At 44.3% G+C, this 20,098-nt stretch overlaps 1 protein-coding gene across 3 annotated transcripts in view; it reads right to left on the bottom strand.

Annotated features, from left to right (window-relative positions):
- Nucleotides 1-20,098, bottom strand: part of FBXL2 (F-box and leucine rich repeat protein 2) — a 95,017-nt gene that overhangs the window by 12,471 nt on the left and 62,448 nt on the right. For 2 of the 3 annotated variants that reach the window (XM_059939091.1, XM_059939092.1), the window contains exons 2-9: nt 10,632-10,700; nt 10,436-10,550; nt 10,087-10,213; nt 9,879-9,953; nt 8,434-8,564; nt 4,172-4,232; nt 3,428-3,472; nt 2,798-2,854 (exon numbers count right to left, since the gene is read on the bottom strand). In XM_059939091.1, coding sequence (XP_059795074.1) covers nt 2,798-2,854; nt 3,428-3,472; nt 4,172-4,232; nt 8,434-8,564; nt 9,879-9,953; nt 10,087-10,213; nt 10,436-10,550; nt 10,632-10,656 — 636 coding nt within the window. In that variant the 5' untranslated portion in view covers nt 10,657-10,700. The remainder of the gene's footprint in view (nt 1-2,797; nt 2,855-3,427; nt 3,473-4,171; nt 4,233-8,433; nt 8,565-9,878; nt 9,954-10,086; nt 10,214-10,435; nt 10,551-10,631; nt 10,701-20,098) is intronic. The other variant, XM_059939093.1, reaches the window with a different exon arrangement.

The raw sequence follows: 20,098 nt of genomic DNA, 5'->3' as shown, positions 1-20,098 counted from the left end.
GGTGTTGGGTCTCCGTTTCTGTGCGAGGCCTTTCTCTAGTTGCGGCGAGCGGGGGCCGCTCTTCATTGCGGTGCGCGGGCCTCTCACTGCCGCGGCCTCTCTTGTTGCGGAGCACAGGCTCCAGACGCGCAGGCTCAGTAGTTGTGGCTCACGGGCCCAGTTGCTCCGCGGCATGTGGGATCTTCCCAGACCAGGGCTCGAACCCGTGTCCCCTGCATTGGCAGGAAGACCCTCAACCACTGTGCCACCAGGGAAGCCCAATATGATTTTAAAAGTCAAAAAAACTGGCTCTGGTACTGAAGAGGAAACCAGCCCCCCAATTATCAATAGAACCTGCTGATGACATCCTACAAACTAAAAACTGAAGTAACAAAGAGGATCCTTAACCTCCTTTGAGCAAACTTCATGAACTCCTCTGTGTTCTTTTGAATCTGGAGTTCCCCTTGTTTGCAATTGTATATTCGACTTATTTTCAAAGAAACATGATCAGTTTCCCTTTCAAAACAGCCTTCTAGATTTGGTTTTTGTGAGAGTACAAGGCCCTTCCTCCCTTGAGGATCACAGAGCAGTTCCTGGAAGGGGTGGGGTATGTGCACACTTGCCGCCTTCACATGTAAAGAAGAACCTGGGAACTGAAGTTTAGCAAATGAGGTGTGATAGTTACCTGGCTCGGGGCTAGTGGTCACTTCCCTCATTTCTTCCTGCTTGCAGGTCTTTAGTAAAAGCTAAAAACCAGATTTCAAAATTCTGAATCTGTGGAGCTTTGCCCCAACAGCATTGGCTCCTCTGAGCTCCCCAGGCTGGGGGAGGACTCCCTGGGGTGGACCCCCGGCTCCAGCATGGAGAGCACTGTCTGGCCCTCCCCCAGGGAGGTGGGGACCAGCTGCTCCTATGCGCGTGTCCCAGGCGCACCCGGGCTGCCCCGCACCAAGACTGCACGTCTGTGCTCTGAGACCTGCAGCGGCAGAAACGCACGTCCAACAACCCTGCGCTTCCACTCACCCTTGGCTCTACCTGGGGGCTGACAGAGGTGCTGCTACCATGTCCGTACCAGGGAGAGCCCCTCGAGTATCCGTTAACAAGGATCCAGACACACACTGCTGTGCAATTTCTGAGTGATGATAAAGTCTGTCTCTTCTGATGAATGATCTTTTCGCTCTCCAGTGCCTAGAACAGTGCCCGGCGTGTAGTGGTCCTCAAGAGGTGTTTGTAGAGTGAATTTGATGAATATAATCAGATTTAATCCACAGCATTTCCCTTTTCTGTGCGGGCTACTAGGCATCTCCAAAGCTAAGTTTAGATTTCAACTGCAACTGTTTCCCTGCTTTTCTGCTAATAATCCTCCAGGTATTTTTCTTTTTTTTTTCATTTGAGGCTCTTATCTTGGACTTCTGGTTTTTATTATAGTTTATCTTTTACTCTAAGTCCCCTTTCTGGAATTCGCTTGTATGAATATCGGGGAAGATGGAGAAGATTTCAGTCACCACAATCCCCGCTGGGGAGAACACTATTTGGAAGACATTTCCTGACCCGTCGCTGAGGTGGGCCTGCACTCCTGAGGAAGCAGGAGTTAGGGAGCTGGTGGAAGGCCTTGTCCCGTGCACACAAGAGACAACACTGCCGAAGGGGTGGGAGTCCAAGTCCAGGGTACCTCCGAGTCGGGGAGAGAGCCCTTGGGCAACAGGGAGGAGGGAGGTTAAAATATGAAACAAAGCACGGGGCTCCTAACCTTCCCCACACCTCTGAGAAGCAGGCCATCTCAGGGACACGGGGACAAGGGGTGGAGAAAGCACATCCAACAACTGGTTCTATCAATTATAAAACCAGATCAGAACTAATTTGGGAGTAAAGACATTAGAACAACAAAATTATCTGCAGGTGTGTAGAGGGAAACGGTTTCAGCAGAGAATCTGAAACAGGTAGGTTTCTGACTATCTCTGAAATCTGACACCAAACTCAAAAGTCCCAGAGCTGTCCAAAGCCCAGCACACTTGTGCCTGAGGGAGAAGCATCCAGAAGGAATGTGGAAATAAGGAAAACTGGTGGGGAGAGTAACTCAAGGCCAAATGGAGCTTTAATGATGTTATAAAATCCTAGCCCTTGCTGACAGAGCAAGTTCAAAGGGGATAGAGAGAGCTGGCTTAAGAAAAATCTGTCGTGTATCTCAGGGCAGTGGAAAGACCAGACCCCACGGAAGCCACGAGATCTGGGGCCTTTGGGCAGTTGTATAAATTTGGGCAAGCTTCTTAACCGCTCTGAGCCTCAGCTTCCTCACTGATAAAATAGGGACGTCCATGGTGCCCGCATCACAGGGCTGTGCTGGGATTCAGTGAGTCAGTGTATCTGGTGGGAGCAGGCAGCCAAATGGGGACTCCATCCCTGCTTCACGTCCAGCAGCCGGATGGGAAACGTGCATGCGATGTCTGCATGGCTAACAGTGTCAATGACACTTTTCACTGCTCATTCTGGATCTTTCAGTATATTCTAATTCCCCCCCCATAGACATTTGAGCAGATATGAAATGTAATATAAGGATGGCCTCATTTTAACCATGCTAACTTTCACTATACCCGACATGATGAACATGAATTTGAGTAAGGACGCTGGTCCCTATATTAGGTTCACACCCTAAAATGAAAGCAGTGACATTTAGATACCCTGCCTCCCAAGTGAGCCCAACGCACAGACCTCTGAAACCAAGAATGATGACACCCTATGGAAAGGAAGGTTCTTGCCGTAGTACGGGGGTTCTTTCATCCCTAAGAGGTAAGTAACGTCACAAAAAGCTCAGACTCACCAGGGCTTGCAGTTTAGGACAGTGAATGGAGAGCTGGATGAGTGTGCTGTCGGTTATCTGGAGAGAAACACGCGGTGTCAGTGTGGCTTGTACACCAGAACTTAATACCTAATCCTGCTTCTCCTGAATACAAGAATCAAAAGGTGCAAAAGAGAATTAAAAACTCATCTCAAGCACACTCGGGCTGGGAGCTCCTCTCTTCACCAACAACCTCAATTCTGCTCATTCCCAGAGATGTGAAGGTGTTCTTTGGTCTTTCCTCTGGTGCCCCAAGGGGGACAAGGGACAAAGAGGGAGTGGACACAGAGGGTCCCCCAAGATTCTTCTCTGTAGAGTCACCTCATCACTGGACATGCAAGCTTATTTCTCCCTTAAGTTTTGTGAAAATGAGTCCTTTTTTTTTTTTTTTAATGTTTGGCAAAAGATGGTGCTATCCTGAACTTGGCTGTAACTCTGATGACTGAGAACAGCCCAAAGTTTATGCATCCCCCTCCCGTGGCCCTCATGGGTTCTCAAGCCCTGACACCTATGCTGGGGCAAGGAGGGTCCAGACGATGGCCAGTTGGCATCTCTGGTTACGCCTGTCAGTGGCTGAGGGGCGCCCTGCAGAGCTGTCAGGAGTCCACTCACCAAGATGCATTCTTCGAGATCCATCTTCTCCAGGTCATGACAATTCTGAAAAAGTCCATAAGAGTCCATAAGACACCCTGTCCCGCAAGTGACCCAGTGAGCCAGCACTTTTGAGCAGGTGCCCTTTGAATCATATTCACTTTCGATATGGGCATTAGGGCTGCATTTCCTTCTCTCATCCTGGGAAGGCAGTTGTCTGCACCTTCCCAGTGGCTCACAGGTATCAGCACAGAGATTTCAGCCATGGAATGGGCTCTGGGAGGTCGTGGGGGTGGGCGCCCAGCCACGGTGGGGATGGTGGAGGGCTGGGGTAGGAGGAAGAGTGTATCAGCATCCCCAGGAGGACATGGGTTCTGGGCAGCAGGCCACAGGGGCCCCACAGTGGCTGGCACTGGCAGGGCAGTGTGGAGACAGGGGGCAGAGGCAGAGCCCAGCCCAGCTGAGGGATGCCCCTGAGAGGCTGAGTCGGGGTCTGTGTGAGGAAGGGCATCTCCAGCCAGGGAGGCTCCTCTCATTGAGGTCCCACCTGACCAAGTGAGAGTGAGGTCCACGCCTGGTACAGGACCTGCCTAGCCTTCTGGCCTGCTGGGGAAAATGCAGAACATACCCCCCAAGGACTCCATTCTACTCGGTGCCTGTCATTTCTGAAGGTACTTTTTTGCACACTCCAAGACCACTCCAATTCACTTTGACTGAGGGAGGTGAATTAGAGTTTGGTTTGATTTTGTAAAACCTCTGTCTTACCCGAGCTAAAAGTGTAAAGCCTGCATCAGTCAAATGGGAACATCGGGCAGCCTCCAAGATCCTGGGATAAGGAGTGCACAGAAGACAAAGTGGCAACTGGTTAACAACAGAAAAGCGTACTTTACAATGCTCGTGAGTTTATTCCACTCTGTGACACAAAAATGAGGCTCAGGGAGGAATGCGACCTGCCCAAAGTCCCATCCCAAACTTGCTCAGTAAATCCAGGAATCTTCCCACAATACCAGCACATGGTTGCTGTTGTTTTTAGATATTATTCTAAGATGTGTTGACTTCTAAACAATTAAAATGTACTTTCACTCAACAAAACCATCTTGATATACTGCATTTATTGAAATTCCCAGTCACCCTAAAGGAAATTTTAAAAATTTACAGCCAATGAAAACATCCATGCTTAACAGGGATAGATGCTTAAATAACATTTTTAAGTTAAATTACTCCCTTATAGCAATAATTTTGACCTCCTTTCTGACCAGTTTTGACCACCTAGATTCCTTCTACCATGCAGAAATATCAAAATTCTCTAGAATCTTCCCTAATTCAACAGTAAGAAAAATGGGGAAAAGGCAAAATAAGACAACCCTTAGAAGGTATATAACCAAAAAAAAAAAAAAAGGGGGCAGGGTGGGGGGTACTTCTTTGGCAGTCCAGTGGTTAGGACTCCGCGCTTCCACTGCAGGGGTCATGGGTTCAATCCCCCGCCAGGGACCTAAGATCCTGCATGCCATGTGGCGCAGCCAAAAAAAAAAAAAAAAAGATATGTAACTGGTGTAAGCATGAAAAATGGATCAGTTTCACTGATAAGTAAAGAGTAACAAAACAAGTATCTTTTTTCTGCCTCTTCTTTAGGGGTTAAGGTTGCTGGTTCTAAAATCAAACTCTACAAGTTCAAATTCTAGTTTTACTTCTTACTTATCATGTGACCCAGGATAAATTATGTGCTTTTCATTGAGTCTCAGTTTCTCCTCTGCAAAACAAGTGAGAATACAGTACCTACCTCCTAGCAATGCGGTGAGGACTAAGTGAGACAATGCTTGTGAAAGTGCTAACAAAGAGCCTGGAACATATATGAATTCAACTGATGTTAAGCATGATTAGCATTTTGGTGCCATTATTAAAGTTTTAATATTCACAGTATTACATGGAGAATCAGAAAATAAATCATTATTTGTTAAAAAAAAACTTTTCTTCTTGCTAGGGAAAAATGATAAATAAGGTGGCTGTGATTTTTCCTCCTTCTGTCCATTTAGCAGCTGGTTTAGAGGAGAACCTGGTGCCATTTGGACGTGAGGCTATCAGTCTGCTCACATGTCAAAGTAATATCAGGGCAACGAATAGTCAAAGCAATCTTGAGAAAGAAAAATGGAGCTGGAGGAATCAGGCTCCCTGACTTCAGACTATACTACAAAGCTACAGTAATCAAGATAGTACGGTACTGGGCTTCCCTGGTGGTGCAGTGGTTAGGAATCCGCCTGCCAATGCAGGGGACACGGGTTTGTGCCCTGGTCCAGGAAGATCCCACATGCCGCGGAGCAGCTAGGCCCGTGAGCCACAACTACTGAGCCTGCGCGTCTGGAGCCTGTGCTCCGCAACGGGAGAGGCCACAACAGTGACAGACCCATGCACCGCGATGAAGAGTGGGCCCCGCTCGCTGCAACTGCAGAAAGCCCTTGCACAGAAACGAAGATCCAACACAGCCAAAAATAAATAAATAAATAAATAAAAATTTATTAAAAAAAAAAAGATAGTATGGTACTGGCACAAAAACAGAAATATAGATCAATGGAACAGGATAGAAAGCCCAGAGATAAACCCACACACATATGGTCACCTGATTTTTATATAAAGGAGGCAAGAATATACAATGGAGAAAAGACAGCCTCTTCAATAAGTGGTGCTGGGAAAACTGGACAGCTACATGTAAAAGAATGAAATTAGAACACTCCCTAACACCATACACAAAAATAAACTCAAAATGGATTAAAGACCTAAATGTAAGGCCAGACACTATAGAACTCTTAGAGGAAAACATAAGCAGAACACTCTATGACATAAATCACAGCAAGATCCTTTTTGACCCACCTCCTAGAGAAATGGAAATAAAAACAAAAATAAACAAACGGGGGCTTCCCTGCTGGCACAGTGGTTAAGAATCTGCCTGCCAATGCAGGGGACATGGGTTCGAGCTCTGGTCCGGGGAGATCCCACATGCCACGGAGCAACTAAGCCCGTGCGCCACAACTACTGAGCCTGTGCTCTAGGGCCCGCGAGCCACAACTACTGAAGCCCGCGTGCCTAGAGCCTATGCTCTGCAACAAAAGAAGCCACTGCAATGAGAAGCCCACGCACCACAACGAAGAGTAGCCCCTGCTCACCACAACTAGAGAAAGCCCGCATGCAGCAATGAAGACCCAACACAGCCAAAAATAATAAATAAAATAAATTTATAAAAAATAAACAAATGGGACCAAATGAAACTTAAAAGCTTTTGCACAGCAAAGGAAACCATAAACAAGATGAAAAGACAACCCTAAGAATGGGAGAAAATATTTGCAAATGAAGCAACTGACAAAGGATTAATCTTCAAAATTTACAAGCAGCTCATGCAGCTCAATATCAAAAAACAAACCACCCAATCCAAAAACGGGCAGAAGACCTAAGTAGATATTTCTCCAAAGAAGATATACAGATTGCCAACAAACACATGAAAGGATGGTCAACACCACTAATCATTAGAGAACTGCAAATCAGAACTACAATGAAGTATCACCTCACAACAGTCAGAACGGCCATAATCAAAAATCTACAAACAATAAATGCTGGAGAGGGTGTGGAGAAAAGGGAACCCTCTTGCACTCTTGGTGGGAATGTAAATTGATACAGCCAGTATGGAGAACGATATGGAGGTTCCTTAAAAAACTAAAAATAGGGCTTCCCTGGTGGCGCAGTGGTTAAGAATCAGCCTGCCAATGCAGGGGACCTGGGTTTGAGCCCTGGTCCGGGAGGATCCCACATGCCGCAGAGCAACTAAGTACATGCACCACAACTACTGAGCCTGTGCTCTAGAACCTGCAAGCCACAACTACTGAAGACTGTGCATCTAGAGCCCGTGCTCTGCAACATGAGAAGCCACAGCAATGAGAAGCCCGTGCACCGCAACAAAGAGTAGCCCCCACTCACCACAGCTAGAGAAAGCCCACGCACAGCAACAAAGACCCAACGCAGCCAAAAATTAAAACAAAAAACAAAACAAAAACCCACTAAAAATAGAACTACCATACGACCCAGCAATCCCACTACTGGGCATATACCCTGAGAAAACCGTAATTCAAAAAGAGTCATGTACCACCATGTTCACTGCAGCTCTATTTACAATAGCCAGGACATAGAAGCAACCTAAGTGTCCATCGACAGATGAATGGATAAAGAAGATGTGGCACATATATACAATGGAATATTACTCAGCCATAAAAAGAAACAAAACTGAGTTATTTGTAGTGAGGTGGATGGATTTAGAGACTGTCATACAGAGTGAAGTAAGTCAAAAAGAGAAAAACAAATATCGTATGCTAACACATATATATGGAATCTAAAAAAAAAAAAAAAATGGTTCTGAATAACCTAGAGGCAGGACAGGAATAAAGACGCAGATGTAGAGGATGGACTTGAGGACACAGGGAGGGCGAAGGGTAAGCTGGGACAAAGTGAAAGAGTGGCATGGACATATATACACTACCAAATGTAAAAGAGATAGCTAGTGAGAAGCAGCTGCATAGCACAGGGAGATCAGCTCGGTGCTTTGTGACCACCTAGAGGTGGGATAGGGAGGGTGAGAGGGAGATGCAAGAGGGAGGAGATATGGGGATATATGTATATGTATAGCAGATTCACTTTGTTATAAAGCAGAAACAAACACACCATTGTAAAGCAATTATACTCCAATAAAGATGTTTATAAAAAAAGTAATATCAGGGCAAGGCAAATCAGGTGGGCACATGAGTGAAGTCCATCAGGAAACTAAGGCTCAGATTCCCTGGTGGTGGACAGTGTGGGACTCTCCACACATCCTTAAATGAACCAGATTACAGTGTCCCACCCCTATACACCTGACAAAAGCCAACAACACAACCACTGCCTCCGCCACCACCTATTCAACCCACTGCCAGGCCTTTCTCCTCCTGCAGGAAGCCCTCCCAGTCAGCCCCAAGCTCTGAGTTGCAAAGCTGAAAACGTGGCACACTCACTGAAGTCTTGGGCAGTTCAAGGCTAGGGCTGTGAGGGAGGCATCTGTGAGGTTGCCGCAACCAGACAGGCAGAGGGCCTGCAGCCGGTGGCAGCCCCTGCAAATCTGCACCACGCCTTCATCCGTAATGCGCTGGGGAGAACCAAAGCAGAAAGGAAAATCAGAAGGCACGGGCAACAGTGAAATGGGAGCCGCAGACAAATGGAGTCTCCTGTTAGTCAACTAGTTTAGGTTGCCAGTTACCAGCATTTTATCCTGATAATTTAATCAAAATAAGGTGAAGTACAGGGAAGACAGATATTTATGTTATTTCTGAACAGCTTTAAAATATTCAAGCATTACTAATGGAGAGTAAAACTTTTAAATTCCATTTTCCTACCCAGAATCGTTCGATTTTTTTTTTCAGGAAATATTCATAAACTTGTGTTAAAAATCAGATTTAATAAAGAGCTCATGAGACTTGGTTAAGTGACATTAATTTTTGGTTGAATTTCTACATATTAATGCTTTAGATATCTACTATATAAATCATATATGTGTATTTTTATATTGCCTGAAATGTTTTAGAAAATAGCAAAATTAAGTAAATCACTAAATTATTAATAAATGGCTTAGAGTTCTATGAATTTAGCCATGAAGATTCAAATTAGTATCTTTATTTAAATATGCTAATTTATGCAGAAATAAACAGATACATTTATATCATACTTCAAGCCACCTGCCAGTGCTACCCTACATGCAATTCAAGGTCCTATTTTTGAACAGTGCAGCCCCATAAGGTCAATATTTGCCCAGAAGATAGTTTCTGCTTTATCTCCCACCATCAGGGAACTTAGGTTTATGATTCATTTACTAAATGCCAAATACAAGGGATTTCTCTTACTTTTCTCAAAATTGACATTCTCCTTGAGAAACCCAGTTGGCCATAGCAATCACCCTCTTCAATTATCAATATTCACAATGGCAGTGAAGAAAAATCATCCTTCACAGGCTAATAATGCACTTATGAAAATCACACCTTGCTCTTGAATATGTCCTTTATATTTCAAAGCACTTTCATATCTGTTATTTCTTTTTATCCACTGAGACACCGTGAGAGGTGTCATCACCCCCAGTTTATAAGTAAAGACAAGACACTGAGACCTTACCAGGAATTGTTTAGGTTGGTGACTGGTTCACAGCATTCCTGATGTCTTAAAATAAACCAAGACCCTGATCTATGCTATTTTTAGGGGAAATGCCCATGGATTTGTATTGGCCTTTTTGTTTAGATTGCTGTTCTTCCATCTTGTGGGAAACCGGGAGATCACATAAGGACACAGGATGTGAAATAAGGGTGTGGCAATCCTCCCACCTGCCTGGGCTGCTTCCCAGCAGGGCCCCAGCAGGTTCCTGAAGGAGGGAACAGGAAAAGGAGGGAGCTCACGGAAAAGGCACATTACTTACTGAGCAGGACTGCAGGTTGAGGCTCACAAGCTCATGGCAGTAATTCTGAATGTGTTTCAGAGCTTCATCTTCTAGCTGAGTGAATGGAGAAAACAAAAGAGAGATGGAACCAGGTGAGGGGACAGTGGGGCACAGGTTCCATAATCACGTGCGCACACCTAACATTAGATACACGTTAGACAAGCCAGGCCGTGAGGACTCCCGGTACCTGCGTGCAGCCCCTCAGCAGCAGGGCTCTCAGGCCGCGACAACCCCGCACCAAGGCCTCGATGCCATCCTTCGTGATCTGATCACACCACGACAGGTTCAGGTACTCCAGGTGCCGACAGCCCTCGCTGGAGAACAGGAAACAAAACCACACGTGTGCAGTCCATCCCACAGAGAGTTTAGGACCAACCCTGAGCTTAGTAGCCCACAAGCAGTTCAGGGGAGAGAGACCTCTGTGACCCGAGTCGCCCACTTCCTGCTCCAATGGGACCGTGAGAAAGGTTTCAGACACACCAAAATGCTCAGAGCTTTGGGTATTTCTCATGACCACTAACAACAGGTACTCTTACCTGATCCCCTTTAAGGAGCTGTTTGTAATGGACACACAGGAAGTCAGATCCAGATGTTTCAGCTTGGAACAGAATCTGCTAAGGCTGTAACACGTGCTGAAAAAAATCAGACGCACTAAAGGTATTTTCAACCACCTTTCTCTCCCCTCACTCTCCCCACGGCCAACCAGTCACCAAAGTAATTTCCACTACTTACCTGTCAGTGATTTTTGTGCACCCATTGAGGTTTAAATGTTCAATGTTTCGGCAGTTCTGTGCAAAGGTCCTAAAATGAGAAAACATTTTAAAACTCCCTGCAAGTTGCTAGGCAGCCACTAGAGGGCATGTATAACCATTTACATTTACAACAATGCTCTTCAAAATTTTATTTTATTGTGGAAAGGATACTTAACGTGAGATCTACTCTCTTAACAAGTTTTTAAGTGTATAATATATAATTGTTGACTACAGCTACCAGTTTGCTTCAAACTCTGATGAGCACATGAAACAACTGAGGTTCTTCTCACAGTGCAGAATCTGATGGTAGATCTAGGCAAATTGCTTGGTAGTCTGCATTTCTAAGAAGCTCCCGAGCGAGACTAGTGCTGCTACTCTGGGGACACCACTTTGGGAAGCAAAGCCCTAGACTGACTACGTATCAGTTGAAACTCTTCTTCACTCAGATTTTGGCAGTCATCTGAGAGTAGAGGTCTCGCTCCCTGTTCCTTCTCCTCTGTAGAAAAATCAGCTGGCAGCAAGGGGGCTTGAGTCTTGTGCCATGCTGTCACTTGGTTACCCCAGGGCCCTTCTGGAGAAGCCATCTCTGGCCACTGGTAGGGTCAGTAATTGATCAGTATCAAGAACCATCATTTACCGATGAGGACACTGAGCCATGAAGGGTGATATCCTCAATGATTTGTGGGTTGGCAGCAAGGCCAGAAGCAGAAAATTAAACATCCCTTACTCGCCACTTATTCCTTAACATGTTCAGCAAGGACTGGCTCAGGTCCTCTGCATCCTCCTGAAATATGGCTTCTGCAGTATCTTACAGGATTGAATCCTGATGCTTCCATGCGTACCCCTAAGTCTCCGAAACCTGGCCTCAAACCAGATGTCACCCTTACCTGTACAGGGAAAGAGAACTCAGCCGGAGCCTGGTGGACTCCCTGAGCTGAGGATATGGAACCAAAAGTCTGAGCAAGGCAATCAGAGGTATCAGAGAAGAGTACAAGAATGGAGAAAATGTCAGAGATCTGCAGAGCGTTCCCCTCAGCAATTCAGTAGAGTACTAGTCAGAGTGCGCATGTGAGGAAATTACCCAAAGCCAGGGAAAGACTCAACAAGCAGCATTAGAGCGGACAACAGCCAGAGCTCACCCAGGGCCATGAATAGTACCCATTCCCACCACACAACAGTGAAAAATGTCATAATTTGTGGGGCACTGGGTAGAGTACTGAGAAGCGTCTTGCTTCAGGAGTGGAGTACAATTATCCCTAGACTAACCACTGCTTTGGTCCAACCTAACAAATTAAAAAAAAAAAAAAAAAAAAAGATCTCAAAGGAACTATGTCCAAGTAACTCAACTGCATCTCAGAACAAAACTCAAGTATATTTATAGGAATACAAAAATATTCTGCACCCAAAGTAACATTCACAATGTCTGGCACTGAACAAAAAATTACCATCCATTCAAAGAAGAGGGAAAATATATCCATAATGAGGAGGAAATTCAATCTATCAAAGCTGACCCAGAACTGACACAGATACTAGAAATAGCAGACAAAGGCATTAAAAGTTATCATAACTATGTTCTGTAGAATACAGTTCTATGAAGCTGGAGTGAAGATGTTACATTAAACATCTCATGTTTATTAAACATGTTATGTTTATTAAACACATTATATAGAGACATGAAAGATATAAAAAGATACAAATTAAACTTTTAAACATGAAAACCACAATGGCTGAGATGAAAATTTACTGGACGGTATTAACAGCAGATTAGACATTGTGGAAGAAAAGATTAGTGAACTTAAAGACACAGCAGGAGAAAGTATCCAAAATGAAATATGGAAGGAAAACAAGAAAAAAAGAACAGAGCATGAAAGAACTGTGGGACAGCTTCAGACAACCTAATGAACGTGTAAGTGGAGTCCCTAAAGAATGGGAGATAGAGTTGTGGGGGGGGAATCTGAAGAAATAATGGTCAAAAGTTTTATGAAAATTATAAACCTACAGATCCAAGAAACTCAAAAAATTCCAAGCACAAGAAACATGAAGGAAAATCCACCAAGGCATAGCTTAACCAAATTGGTCAAAACCAGTGACAGAAAAAACATTAAAAGCACCCAGAGAAAAAAAGATATGCCTAATACAGAGGAATAAAATAAGGGTGATAGAAGATTTCTCACTGATAACAAAAAAGCAAGAAAACAGAGGAGTAGCATCTTTAAAATACTGAAAACAAAAACCTGTCAACACAGAATTCTATATTCAGCAAAAATATTTTTCAAAACTGAAGGGAAAATAAAGATTTTTTTCAGGCACAAGTGCTGAAAAAATTCATCCGATATGCAGTGCAAGAAATCTTAAAGAACATTCTTCAAGCAGAAAAAAAAATGACATAAGATGAAAATTTGTGTCTATACAAAGAAATGAAGGATACTGGAAATAGTAACCACTTGAGTACAGAGAGCCAATTTTTAAATTATTTAAATCTCTTTAAAAATAATTGACTGTTAAAACAAAAATACTAACAATCTAGTGTGGATTTCATACCATATTTGGAATTTTAAAGTGGATGGCAATAACAGCATGAAGGCTGAGCAAAGGAAAATGGAAGAAAGATGTAATATAATTTTAGGGTAGACTATAATAACTTTAAAATCTACAATATAAACTCAAAAATAACCACTAAGATTACAAAATAATGAGTTATAGCTACTAGGCCAAAAAAAAAAAAACAGGATATAAAATGTAATCATAAAAAATACTCAACCTAAAAGAAGGCAGGGCTTCCCTGGTGGCACAGTGGTTAAGAATCCACCTGCCAATGCAGGGGACATGGGTTTGAGCCCTGGTCTGGGAAGATCCCACATGCTGTGGAGCAACTAAGCCCATGCACAACTACTGAGCCTGTGCTCTAGAGCCTGCAAGCCACAACTACTGAGCCCACACACCACAACTACTGAAGCCTGTGCGCCTAGAGCCCATGCTCCACAAGAGAAGCCACTGCAATGAGAAGCCCTCGCACTGCAATGAAGAGTAGCCCCCACTTGCCGCAACTAGAGAAAGGCCTGTGCGCAGCAATGAAGATCCAATGCAGCCAAAAATAATTAATTAATTTAAAAATATATATATATGTTACAAGAAGGAGCTTCCACATTAAGAAACTAGAAAAAAGAAGAGCAAATGAAACCCAAAATAAAGGAAATAATAAAGACCAGAGAAGAAATCAATGAAGTAGAAAACATAAAAACAATGAAAAAAACCAATGACATCCAAAGCTGGTTCTTTGAGAATATCAATAAAATTAATAAACCCCTAGCTAGACTGACCAGGAAAAAAAGACAAAAATTACCAATATCAGAGAAATTTACTCATCTTTACTCTTTAAAAATTGGTATTAATGTCAGTAAAAAATTCAAAAAATATATATATTGCAAGAGGCACTATACAATCATTGTGATTTTTATTAGACGTGGCAACTACTTTCATATAGTAAAATCAAAAACAAAAAACCAACCAAACAAAGTTACCCAAATCAAGAATAAAGAAAGGAGATATCACTACAGATTTTACAGATATTAAAATGATAGTAAGAGGGTATTACTCACAACTTTATGCCAAACGTTCTAGAACTTAGGTGAAATGGACAAAATCTTTGAAAGGTAAAAACTACACCAAAGCTTACTCAAGAAGGAATAGAAAACCTGAACAGTTCTATATATATTAGAGAAATAGAATTTGCAGTTAAAACCCTTCCACAAAAGAAACATGCAGGGCTTCCCTGGTGGCGCAGTGGTTGAGAATCTGCCTGCCAATGCAGGGGACACGGGTTCGAGCCCTGGTCGGGGAAGATCCCACATGCCGCGGAGCAACTAGGCCCGTGAGCCACAATTACTGAGCCTGCGCGTCTGGAGCCTGTGCTCCACAACAAGAGAGGCCGCGATAATGAGAGGCCCGCGCACTGCGATGAAGAGTGGCCCCCACTTGCCGCAACTAGAGAAAACCCTGGCACAGAAAATGAAGACCCGACACAGCCATAAATAAATAAATAAATAATAAATAAATAAATAAATAAATAAGAAACATGCAGGCCCAGCTGGCCTCAATGGTGAATTCTACCAAACATTTAAGAAAAACAATACAAATTCTAAATAAACTTTTCCAAAAACACTGAAGAGGAGAAAACACATTTCAACTCATTCTATAAGGCCAGTAGTATCTTGATACCTAAACCGGACAAAAATACCACAAGAAAAGTAAACCACAGAACAATATCCCTCACAAACACAGAGGTAAAAAATTTTAACAAAATTTTAGCAAATAGGATCCAACAACATGTTAAAAATACAGTACGTGACAACTCAAGAGGGACTTATCTGAAGGGTGGAAGGTCGGTTTAACACTGAAAAATCAACCAATGTAGGAAGAAGGGGATCAAGATGGCAGAGTAGGAGGATGTGGAGCTCACCTCCCCCCATAACACATCAAAAATACGTCTACATGAGGAAAAATTCTCACAGAAAACGAACTAGAAACTGGCAGAACTCCTAAATAACCAAAGCTGCAAGAAAAATCTCCATGTAACTGGGTAGGACAAAAAAAAAGGCAGGGGGCACAGGGTGGGGGGAGGGCATCAGGTAGGGATCTGCACCCCTGGGAAGGATCTGAAAGGAAGAGAAAGTCCACACTGGTGGACCCTTGCCCTGGGGAGGGAGCAAGTCGACTCACAATCTGGGCATCCCAGGCCTGGGGTCTTGCAAAAGGAGACAAGTCCCCTTGCCTGTTGGGAATCCACTGAGGCAGACAGAAAGGCTGGAGTAGCCTAGTCTCTACTTGTGAGGAGTGTGTACGTTCTGGCTTGCTAACAATCAGGGTGGAGAGAGCCTTGCACTGGCGGCTCTTGCCTTGCTGCACTTCCCAACCTGAAGGGGCGAACACCTCGGCCCTGCTCACTCCACGCCACAGCCTGGCGTGAGATCTGGGCAAAGATTCGGTCTAGCTATGCAGACACACACCTAGGGTGTGATCCAGGCAGAGCGGCAGATACCGCTGTCAGCATTCACATAGGGCAGCGGGTCTAGCTGCGGCAGACACTGTCCGTGCGCACGCTGGGGAGCACTACAAGAGTGTGCAGCAGCTAAGTGCTGAATCCCAGGCAGACAGGCTCTGGGCAGCGGTGTGCAGCATTTCATTTTCCAGCAAGAGCACTCTGACTCCACCCAAGGCCTCCACCTCTAGCTTCGCCCTAGATCTGGGGCAGACAGGTCCTGTGAGAAGACTACCACAGAGGCAGCCCAGATCTCAGGTGGCAGCACAGCCACCTCAATTCCTGCAGCCACAATGCCCTGGCCCCGAGCCCCAGCCTATTCCACACCATGGCCTTGCACTAGATCTGGGATAAACACAACAGAGAAAGGGATGCAACCTTGGGCTGCTTCAGAGTGGAACTGCCGATGCCTACACAGGTGGTACACAGGTTTGCTGTGACCACACAGGCCTCACCTGCTTCAGCAATAAGCTCCTTTGGCGCAGGACATGCCCTCAAGGACAATGGAACCTGATCAAACCTGACCCTCAGAGCTTCTACTCCGACATCCAGGGAGCAGACCCTGCCCTCGACAGGGTAGTGACAATGACAGAGCAAACAGAAAGCCCCGCCTCACATCCAGCACAAGCTCAAGACACTGCAACACCAAACACAGCCCCTATCTGTGTTTGTACCCTATCAAGGGTATACCACCCAGCACACTCTGAGGAAAGATGTAGCTGGCATCCATACCAAAACCAGCCCTCACACCAAAAACATTGGACACAAACTGTCTACACACAGATGCTCCCACATAAAAACAGCCCTTCAAAACCACAGTAGATGTTTCTCCTAAATTCATAGAGACAAAGAAAGTTAAGTAAAATGAAAAAGCAGAGGAACTACTACCAATTAAACAGTGACAGAAATCTCCTGAAAGAACAAATAATGTCTACTAGACCCCAAGTTCAAAAAGGAGATAATAAAAAAGACGAATCAAGAAGGATTAGCAATAGAAATACATAGCAAGGTCACTGTAACAAGGAACTAGAAACTATAAAGATGAACCACTCAAAAGTAGACAATTCAACTGCTGAGAAAAACCAATCTAGAAACAATGGAGAGCAGACTAAAAGACAAAGAAGAATAAATAAGTGATCTGGAAAACAGAATAATGGAAATCACCCAATAGAAGAGCAGACAGAAAGACAAATGAAAAAAACTGAAAGCAACATACAAGATCTATGGGATAATATAAAGCATGCCAACCTACACATAATAGGGGTTCCGGAAGGAGAAAAGAAAGAGAGGGGGATGGAAAATGTATTTAAAGAAATTATGGCAGATTGGATCAAGATGGTGGAGGAGTAGGACGTGGAGCCCACCTTCTCCCACAAATACATCTACATGTGGAACACTTCTCACAGAACATCTACTGAACGCTGGCAGAAGACCTCAGACTTCCAAAAAGGCAAGAAACTCCTCATGTACCTGGGTAGCGCAAAAGAAAAAAAAAAGAGAGAGAAAAAATCGAGACGCAACCTGCACCCCTGGGAGGGAGCTGTGAAAGAAGAAAGGTTTCCACACACTGGGAAGTCCCCTCACTGGGGAGATCAGCTGGGACAGAGGGGGAGCTTCAGAGCCTTGGAGAAAAACGCAGCAATTGGTTTGCAGAGGGCAAAGTGGAGAGAGACCTGCACAGAAGTTCAGTGCCGCCCAGCACTCCCTGGCCTGAGACGCTCATCTGCTGGGGCAGGAGAGGCTGGGTGCAGAGGCTCGGGCTTCGGAGGTCAAATCTGGAGGAGAGGACTGGGGCTGGCTGCATGGAGACAGCCTGAGGGGGCTAGGGTGTGGTGAGACACAACCAACGGAGTATGGGAGGAGGCCTGGGCCCACCAGAGAGGCAGGGTGCAACTGTTGGGGGGCAAGCAAAGGGCAGGCCACCACAGGAGGTCCTTTCTCCATGAGCTCCCTCAGGCAGCAGGGCACCACCTACACGAGCTCCAGGGGCTGGTGTGAGCCACCGCACTACCATCTCAGACCCCAGAGGCAGGCGCAGACCGCCGCTGCCACAGAGGGTCCTGTGACCAGGCACCAACTCCTGCCCCCAACTCCCTGGGAGCAACCATGACCACCACCGAGGGTACCGCAACCCAGTGCCAACCACTGCCCTCCCCTCCCCAGGAGCGAACACAGCCCGCCACCGCTGCCACCAAGGGTCCCGCGACCAAGAGCCAACCACTGTCCCTGCCTTCCTGGAAGCATGAATGGAACACGCACCTGCACACCCCCTATCAAGGGGATAACAACCAGTGCACGTGGAGGAAAGAGACAGCAAGCACCCAAACCAAAAACAGCCCTCACAGCAAAAAAATACTGAACCTACACAAGCTATGCAGGGATGCTCCTGCATACAAACAGCCCTCCATGACCACAGCAGATAACTGTTTCTCCTAAACTCACAAAGTAAGAGAAATATAAGCAAAATGAAAAAGGAGAGGAACCATTCCCAGTTAAAAGACCCAGAGAATTCCCCTGAAGGAACCAACAATGAAACAGACCTCTTCAGTCTAATAGACACTGAGTTCAAAAAGGAGCTAATGAAAATACTGAAGGAATCAAGAAAGGCTACTGACAGAAATGCAGATTACTGTAAAAAGGAACTAGAAACTATAAGGAGGAGCCAAGAAAAATTAGAAAACTCATTTGCCAAGATGAAAGCTGAGCTCAAGGCACTGAATGGCAGAATAAATAATGCAGAGGAAAGAATAAGTGATCTGGAAGATAGAATAATGGAAATTATCCAATCAAAACAGCAGACAGCAAATGAAAAGAAATGAAAGCAATATGAGACCTATGGAATAATACAAAGCATGCCAATCTATGAATAATACGGATTCCAGAAGGAAAAGAAAGAGAAAAGGGGATTGAAAATCTATCTGAAGAAATTATGGCTGAAAACTTTCCAAACCTAAAGGAGGAAACAGATATCCAGATATAGGAAGCATGGAGGGTCCCAAACAAGATGAACCCAAACAGACGTATATCAAGACATATTATAATAAAAACGGCAAAGTTAAAGATAAAAAGAAGATTCTAAAGGCAGCAAGAGAAAAACAAAGAGTTAATTACAAGGGAACCCCCATAATGCTACCAGCTGATTTCTCTACAGAAACACTGCAGGACAGAAGGGAGGGGCAAAATATATTCAAAGTCTTGAAAGGGAAAAATCTGCAACCTAGAATACTCTACTCAGCCAGATAATCATTTAGAATAGAAGAAGAAATAAAGATTTTTTCAGACAAGCAAAAACTAAAAGAATACAGCAATAATAAACCTATCCTAAAAGAAATACTGAAAGGCCTTCTCTAAATAAAAAAGAAACAAGTAGATATAAGAAGGAGGAAATCATAATTGGAAAGTAAATCACTTAAATTAGCCAGTATACAGATCACAAAGAGAAAACAAAACCAAAAACAACTGTGAAAGCGATGATAAATACAAGGAACAGCAAAAGGATAAACATGAAGATGTGAAAACGGACATCAAATTCATAAAAGGTGGTGAAGGAGAGTAAGAATATGCAGATTCCTTTTTTTTTTTTAATGTATTTGCACCTATATGACTATCAGTCTAAAGCAAGCAGATATAGGAAGGGGTTAACATACTTGAAAAACAGGGCAACCGCAAATCAAAAACATACAGTAGATTCACAAAAACCAAAAGGAAGAGAACACAAGCATGAAATAAAAGGAAATCATCAAACCACAGAAAGAAAAACAAAGAGAAAGGAACAAAGAAGAAACAAAGAATCAACTGGAAAGCAAGGTTTAATATGGCAATAAATACATATGTATCAACAATTACCTTAAATGTCAATGGACTTAATGTTTCAATCAAAAGACACAGAGTGGCAGAATGGATCAAAAAAAAAAGAAAAAGCCTAAAATATGCTGCCTACAAGAGACCCACCTTAGGGCAAAGGACACACATACATTGAAAGTGAGGGGATTGGGCTTCCCTGGTGGCACAGTGGTTAAGAATCCGCCTGCCAATGCAGGAGACATGGGTTCAAGCCCTGGTCAGGGAAGATCCCACATGCCACAGAGCAACTAAGCCCATGCGCCACAACTACTGAGCCTGCGCTCTAGAGCCCGCCACAGCTACTGAAGCCTGTGCGCCTAGAGCCTGTGCTCCGCAACAAGAGAAGCCAACACAATGAGAAGCCCACGCACCGCAACAAAGAGTAGCCCCCGCTCACCACAACTAGAGAAAACCATGCACAGCAACAAAGACCCAACGCAGCCATAAATAAAATAAATAAATAAATTTAAAAGAAAGTGAGGGGATGGAAAAAGATATTTCATGCAAACGGAAATAACAAGCAAGCGGGAGTTACAATATTATATCAGACAAAATAGACTTTAAAG

The sequence above is a fragment of the Balaenoptera ricei genome, chromosome 11 (assembly GCF_028023285.1).
Source record: "Balaenoptera ricei isolate mBalRic1 chromosome 11, mBalRic1.hap2, whole genome shotgun sequence".
NCBI classification, from domain to species: domain Eukaryota; kingdom Metazoa; phylum Chordata; class Mammalia; order Artiodactyla; family Balaenopteridae; genus Balaenoptera; species Balaenoptera ricei.
Note: the sequence above shows the minus strand (reverse complement) of the source record. Positions and strands in the feature narration are given on the sequence as shown.